The sequence below is a fragment of the Benincasa hispida genome, chromosome 5, assembly GCF_027475165.1.
Source record: "Benincasa hispida cultivar pf3 chromosome 5, pf3_genome.v1.1, whole genome shotgun sequence".
NCBI lineage: Eukaryota > Viridiplantae > Streptophyta > Magnoliopsida > Cucurbitales > Cucurbitaceae > Benincasa > Benincasa hispida.
In genome coordinates this window covers 31,028,089-31,036,006 of record NC_143482.1, presented here as the reverse complement: position 1 = coordinate 31,036,006, position 7,918 = coordinate 31,028,089, and the positions used below count along the sequence as shown (strand labels likewise).

At 30.9% G+C, this 7,918-nt stretch overlaps 1 protein-coding gene across 1 annotated transcript; it reads left to right on the top strand.

Annotated features, from left to right (window-relative positions):
* The first annotated feature begins 1,501 nt into the window (after window positions 1-1,501).
* Window positions 1,502-2,545, top strand: LOC120078816 (thaumatin-like protein 1b). The gene is made up of 2 exons (XM_039033141.2): window positions 1,502-1,602; window positions 1,694-2,545. Exons 1-2 carry the CDS (start codon window positions 1,551-1,553, stop codon window positions 2,368-2,370), a joined length of 729 nt encoding a protein of 242 aa, XP_038889069.2. The 5' UTR covers window positions 1,502-1,550; the 3' UTR covers window positions 2,371-2,545.
* Window positions 2,546-7,918: the final 5,373 nt, after the last annotated feature.

Here is a 7,918-nt window from a genome sequence, read left to right as displayed (position 1 = left end):
TTACTTGAATCTGATCCACTCTTATATCTCCACATAAAGTTTAATTACTCATGTAATAGTGTTAGATCTTTTAGTTTATTGGATTTATTTCTAAAGCAAAATAAACAATTCATATATTCAATAACAACTTATTGAATTTTCATAATAAGTTTAATTATTTACAAGTCACGAGCATTCAGATATTTTTTTTCTAGAGCCAAAGTATATGTCCTAAACCAATAGAGCAACACAACTTTATGCATATTTCACGTGGAAAAAAAAACATAATAATTACATTTTCAGAAAATTTCCTAAGACAAAACAATTAAAAAGGAAAAACAACATGCACACAATGGAAAGTACTAAATTGAGAACAATAAGAATATGCACACAAGGACAAAATTGAAGATAAAGTGAGGAAAAAAATTGAAGCAAAACAGAAAAAATGGTAAAATATTGTTTTAAGATTGTTATGTGAATAATTTCACAAAAATATGAAAAAATACATAATCTTGTTAACGTGAGAGAACAAGAGAAAACTGCTTATGAAAAAGTTGTTGTCTTTAATGCAATTTGAAGACGAAGAATATTTATAGATTGTTATGTGAATGGTCGTATCTCTTTTTCAAGTTAGTTATATTTAAAAAGACATTCATTCATGAAACAATGCAACTCTACGTGAAAGGTCACTACCATTTATTCCAACCGTCTTTACAGAAATGTTACAACATTGTTCTTAATTTTCGTAACAGTCCACTAAATTACTTTCATGTTTTCAAAAGTGATTGTTAACCCAAATGTTGAAATTTATTAATTTTAGGTGTGTCAATGAATCTTAAAATTGTAGTAGTAAAATGGTTTGTTTGTAAAGAAAAAGAATATTTAGAAATCGAAAGGAAAGAATAGAAATAGAATTCATTTTACACTTCGTGTGAATTTTAAATTCTATAAATCGAGGCTGCATTATTTAGCAGACATGAATGTATTTTTTTGGTTTTTTTAATAAAAGAATAAATTAAATTGCAATTTTGGCAGCTTTAGTTATTCCGGGCAGACGTAGCTTTTATATACACAATACAAGATTGTTTTTCTTTTTCTTTTTTTTTTTTCCAGATGTTTTTTTGCATCCAAACGAAAATTGTTAGGTGAAAGAATATTTAGAATTTAAAATCATTCTAATTCATAAAAGAAAAAAAAAATTAGAATTCACTTAGTTTGAAATGTGATGCGTTTGATGAAGTTAAGACAGGAATATGGATAAGAAAGAAATTAAGTATTATATTATACAAATTAAATTACAACTTGGGCAGCTATTATGAATTTATAGTTTATATATATGTCAATTAAATTCCATGGCCAACTTAGAAAATGACAAATTAAGCATTTTAAATATTTATTTGGGTTATATTGTAAATAAACTAAACTGGCAGCCCCATAGAAATTGGCTTAGCCAAACTCATGAATTTTTGCTATTTTTCCAACAAGTATAAGTAGGGAGGCAACACGTGATTTTCAACATAACTCACAATATTGATTATTAGCAATAGAAGAAACATCTTGAAATTAATTAAATGGCATTCATCCAAGCAACCCTCTTCACATTTGCTTTGCTATTGTCCTCGAGTAAGATTTACATAATAGTACCTTTTTGTGTCTGTTTTAATGTTTTTCTCTTTACGTCTTGTATTTGATACTTGACAATTTTGTTAAACAGGTTATGCCGCTACAATTGTGATTAAAAATAATTGTAGACATACGATATGGCCCGCAACATTAACTAGTGGTAGCGGACAAAGCCAATTATCTGCCACTGGATTTGGATTAGCTTCTGGAGAGAATGAGATTATAAATGTTCCTACACCATGGACTGGTAGAATTTGGACTCGAACAGGTTGCACCATAGATGACTCTTCGAGGTTTTCTTGTGAAACTGGAGATTGTGCCACTGGCTCTGTATTTTGCAATGGCGCTGGAGGAATTCCACCAGCTACGTTAGCTGAATTCACATTAGCTCAAAATGGAGGCACAGATTTCTATGATATCAGCCTCGTTGATGGCTTCAACTTACCTACTTCCATAACTCCAAATGGTGGAACAGGGCAATGTGTATCACCCAAATGTTCTTCAGATGTGAATATGGTGTGTCCATCGGATTTGATTGTCCAGGGGAAAAATGGAGTTATTGGCTGTAAGAGTTCGTGTCTTGCATATAACCGACCAGAGGATTGTTGCACAGCTGAATTTAATGACCCAAAAATATGTCAACCTGGCATCTCTGCTAAGATCTTCGAGGAAGAATGCCCCCAAGCTTACAGCTATGCTTATGACGACGAAAATAGCACTTTTACATGCAGTAGTACAACCAGCTATGATGTTACCTTTTGTCCATGACCACATACCCACCCACCATAACAACCATATATATTTCTAAAATCATTTTTATCATCATTTTTCGATAAAATAATCAGTGAATTCATGAATATTGTTCAAGCCTAGCTAATGAATAAGATGCATCTTATTAATGATGTTACATGAAATTAATTATATATACTTTTCCTCCTATACATTCTACGTCTCACTCCTTGTTCTTTACATAACTTCTCCTCTTCTTCCAAACCCACAACATGCATGCACTGATATAATCGACTATGTTTCTAACGGCCATCTTTTTCTTAATAAAATATAATAATCCTATTGGTTCTTAAGTTTAATGTTACACTTTTAAGGTCCCGTTATGTAACCATTTTGTTTTTTATTATTTTTTTTAAAAAAATTAAGCCTATTCTAAGAAATTTGGAGGTGGAAGTAGTGTGTATAGGCTTAATTTTAAAAAACAAAAAACTAAAAACTAAGTTCTCATTTGGTAAACATTTCATTTTTCGTTTTTTGTTTTTGTAAATAAAGCCTATTTTTCCCCATTTCTTAGGACGATTTACATCTTTCTTAAGTGTAATTGTTAACTTCTAAGCCAAATTTTATAAACAAAAACAAGTTTTTAGGCCCCATTTGATAATTAACCATTTTATTTTTAATTTTTTTTTAAAAAAATTAAGTCTATAGACACTACTTCAACTTTAAATTTCTTTTTTTTTTTTTTGTTAGTTACTTCTAACCAATAATTTAAAAAACCAAGCCAAAATTTGAGAACTAAAAAAAGTAATTTTTAAAAATTTATTTATTTTTTTTTTTAATTTGACTAAGAATTCAACCATTATATTTAAGAAAGATGTAAATTATGGTATGAAATTGAAAGAAAATAGGCTTAATTTTATTTCAATTTTAACGTTTGTGTAATAGTTCAAGCTAGCTTTGTTATTTAAATAGTATTTGGTATGTTAAAAGTAGATTTCCTGTGGATATACATTATTTAATTGTTTATGTATTGATTTTTCAGCATATTAAATTTCAATTACTTAATTATTTGAAAAGTCTTATATGATTGCAATTGGATCTTAAATATTTTCCACCCTGTTTTGTTTTGTCTTCTTAACCATTATTTCTGTTTTTTTTTTTTCACAAATCAGTATTTTAAATTTTCAAAAACAAAAAGAATGAATAAAATAAAAACTATATCTAATGCATGATACTTTTTTCAAGAACCCAATAGATTTCAATAGACCATCATATTTCTAAAAACTTATGTATTTTATTCCATTTTTTAGTACATGAAATCACATGACCACCCATACAAATATAAAGAAGGAAAGTTCATAAAAAACAACATGAAAAATTAGTATACCAAATCTCTTAAAGATTTGAAATGGGTTGTATTTGTTAAAGAGTTTTCTTGCTGGGTATCTAAGAGCTTCGAAATTAGCTATATTTCTTTAAGAATTGTCTTGCTGGGTATCTCATAAATTATCTCGCACGATGTCACTCAAAATGTTGATCGTACAAATTATTTTTTTCTTTATTTGGAATATACTATTGTTTTATTTCTTTTGTATATTTTTCTTATTTAGGCTCTGCAAATTTTAAATGGGGTATTTTCCTTTTTCTGTTGTACTTATTTAAGAGCAAGTTGTTGTCTTTCTAGGGTTGTCACTTTTGATTATTTTTATTGAAGCCATTTGCTTTGTAAGCTGGTGGCTAAACATTGTGGTTGTACGCCAATCTCCATGATTGTAATTCATAGTTCTTGACGATCTTGAGGTTGTATTCTAGATCGGCGTTGAAGCATGCTTCGTGAGAATGTTGACTTATTCTTATGGGGAGTCTAAGACTTCATTACTTGAGAAGCGCTTCTCAAACTTAGGTGGAGCATAAGTTCATCAAGTGAAGTGTTCTTCACTAGAAGGAGTAAAAATTACAGTTGAGAGAGAGTCAATACTTGGGGGGAGCCTAATTAATTATCCACTTATATAAACATACTTACGGGGAGCCCAATTTACTTAAGAGGAGGTCTCACATTTAGGGGGAGCTTAAGTGATCATTCATCAAGTTGAGTTATTCATGCATCATCATATTTACCGTCAATTTACCGATAAGTACAAAGTTGTAATTGCTTAACTTCATATTAGTAAAAGTATATTTCTTGGGCACAATGCCTCTAGATGCAGATTACAACACCGAATTGGGTTACCAAACCTTGTGTTATATCTTTTAGAGTTTATCTATTTTATTTTCTGCTTGTTCTTGCAAAAATTGATGCATTGTGTGAGACATCATTATATTTTGTGGTACATAACTTTTAATTTAATTGATATCAGAGCGAATCACCTTTAGATGCATCGATCATAGAAGGAATAAAAAAAGGTGATTCTACAACTCGACCTCCTATTTTAGATGGTGCCAACTACTCTTATTACATGGCTCATGAAAGCCTTCCTTAAATCCATTAACTACAAGATAGGAAAATGTGTTGTGTCTTTCTCATCCCTGAACTATTGATGATTGTAGTGAGGTTCTAAAACCTAAAATTGAGTGGACTCTAGGGCAATGATAAGATTTTCTTGGAAAATCTCCTGCTTTTAGCGCCATCTTTAATGGCATTGGCAAATACATATTTCGATTATTTAATACTTGCGTTTTTACCAAAGTAGCATGAGACATTTTGTCTATGAGCCATGAAGGAACTTCAAAAGTCAAGATGTCAAGGTTTCAACTTCTAACTTCAAAGTTTGAAAACTTAATAATGCTTTAAGAAAAATTTGTTGCTGATTTCAATATTCGTTTGTTGGATATTGCAAATGAATCTTATGCTCTGTGAGAAAAGATCCCTGAAGAGAAACTGGTTAGAAAAGTTCTTTGATCTTTGTCTAAAATGTTTGACATGAAAGTTACTGCTATGGAGGAGGCTTGAGATTTATGAAACATGAAAGTTGATGAGTTGTTTGGGTCTTTATTGACATTTGAAATGTCTTTTGAGAACAAACTAGGTAAGAAGGGCATGGGAATAACTCTTAAGTCTACAACTGACATTCTGAATGAAGAAAATATTGGATCACCAAAAGATTCTCCTGCTGACTCAATATTGTTGTTATTTAAACAAATAATTAATAGACCGATGAAGCAATTTTAGAAAAGATATAGGAATTATGTTCCTCAAAATGGCAGGACGAGTGGTGTAACATCTACAAAAAAGTACAGATCACAGAATTTCAAACAGGATACTAACAAAATTTGGAACGGTGTTGGCCCAAGCAAGGAAAAATCTTTCCGCTGCATGGAATGTGATGCATACGGACAATTCCAATTTGGGTTTTCAAATTTTCTAAAAAGACAAAATGAATGCTATATTCTGACCCTATCTGATGATGATTTTGGTGAAAGTTGTGAATCTGAAGAGGATGTTAAAGCCTTTTTTAGTTGTATATTGTCTAGCACTTCTTCATAGGAAAATCTTAAGCTCGACGTGTTTGTAAGCTGTGAAAATAAGAAAATTTCACTTGAGATGTGATATTTCTTATCCTGTGTAACATCAAAAGTTGCAAGAGGATGCAAAAGCTATTGTTACTCAAAAGGACTTGATTGAATCTGTTCTAGTTGATAACCATAGACTCATGCCCACCATTGTTGATCTGAATTGTGAAAAGAATAACCTACGGACAGAAAAGAAGTCAATAAGAAAATCAATGAGAATGCTTAACTCTGTATTCGAGAAGCTTGATATGGTTCTAACAAAAGGTAAGTGTTCTGTTGATGTATTTAGTTTAGGACACTCTGATCTAGGGTACAAAGTCAACAGGTGAGCCTCTTATAGCAGCAAACAAAAGATAGAGTTTATTAGAGGGAAAAAATGTTGCTAGCAATCGTTCAATATCCACCATCGATCACTCTGCTCAGAAAGCGAATAGATCATACAAGATGAACTAGATTCATTACTACTGAGGAAAAAGGGGACATATAAAACCATTTCATTTTCGTCTACATAGGCAGTATTACAACTGGAATACATCCTCAACAACTAAGAAACACCACCCTACCAATTCAAGTTGTTCCAGAACAAGACAAAGGTGGCATGTCAAAGGTACCTCCAACAGGTGCATTGTTGTTTTGACATCTATTAGATCATCTGCTAGAGGAGATTGGTTCTTCGATAGTGGGAGCTCACGACATATGACTGACGAGAAGAACTATATTTCGGAGTTGAATACTATGAATTTTGGGCGAGTCACTTTTGGTGATGGTGCAATTCAAAAGATTACCAGGTAAGAGAAACTTCAATATCCAGTCTACCTTCGCTTGATGATGTTATTGTTGGGATAGATATCCTAAATCTCTTGTATTCTCGTAGTTTGTAAACATTGTATAAACAAATTGTTTTTAATAAAATAATTGTTATTTTTTGAGCATACACTCAATCCAATAAACTAACATCCTAGATTATTTTTTTTGTTGGGATTGATGTCCTAAATCTCGTAGGGTTTTGTAGTTTGTAAACACTTGTATGAACAAACATTTTATGATTTATAATATATGATATTATTCACTCCAGTCTATGAAATATTTGATATTTTAGTTGCATTAACCACAAACCAATAAACTATGATCCATGGTTATCGGTGTAACTTAAATATATATGTAGAGACATACAAGTGGATCGTGTTTTAAGTGATAACCTAAATAGTATATAGTATATGGATAAGGAGGGATACCTTATCCTGGTGACACTACGAGTATGACCCGCTTTGTAGGTGTTACAAATGTTATAAAGTGCTACAAATGATCTGATCCTCATCATTCGTGTATTAGACATGCGAGCGGAGATATTCTATTAGAGGGATTTAGTTTAGTGACTAGATCACAGACCAATTGTTCGTTAGAGGATCAGTAAGAACTTAAGGAATAAGACGTAATCTCGGGGGTAAAATAGACATTTGACCCAGCCGTTATTACAAACAACCTGTGAAGGGTCGACTTACTAATTATGGTTAAATCATGTGGACATAATATATCTACAATGACTGGAGTGCAATTATGAGCTTTACTGGAATGACCCATTATTTAACAAATGGAGATTAATTCATTGTAAAGAGTTCAGCTAATTAATCTCGGATCGTAGGTCCACGAGGTCCCCTGCTAGCTCGTAAATAGATTAGTTTTAGAGTAGCATGGTAAGTTAATTTGAAACATTGAAATTAAAATTAAACAGAATTCGAGAATTAATTAATATTTAATTATGATTTTAATTATGATTTAAATATTAAATTCATGAATGTGGTATTTGTGTAAAATTAATTTAACATTAGTTATTAAATTGATTAGAATTAATTAAATTGTTTAATTAATTATTTATTATCATTAATTTTATTAAAAATTAATTTGTGAAATTAATTTTGTAAAACTAATAATATTCTGAAATTTAAAATCAAATTGATTTGTGAGATCATTTTTAAAATTGGAAAAGTTTGAAAACCACACAATGGAATTATGGACTTTCCCATTAACCCCTTCAACTTACTCTCACAACAACCATTAGTCTCTAGCTTGAATGATC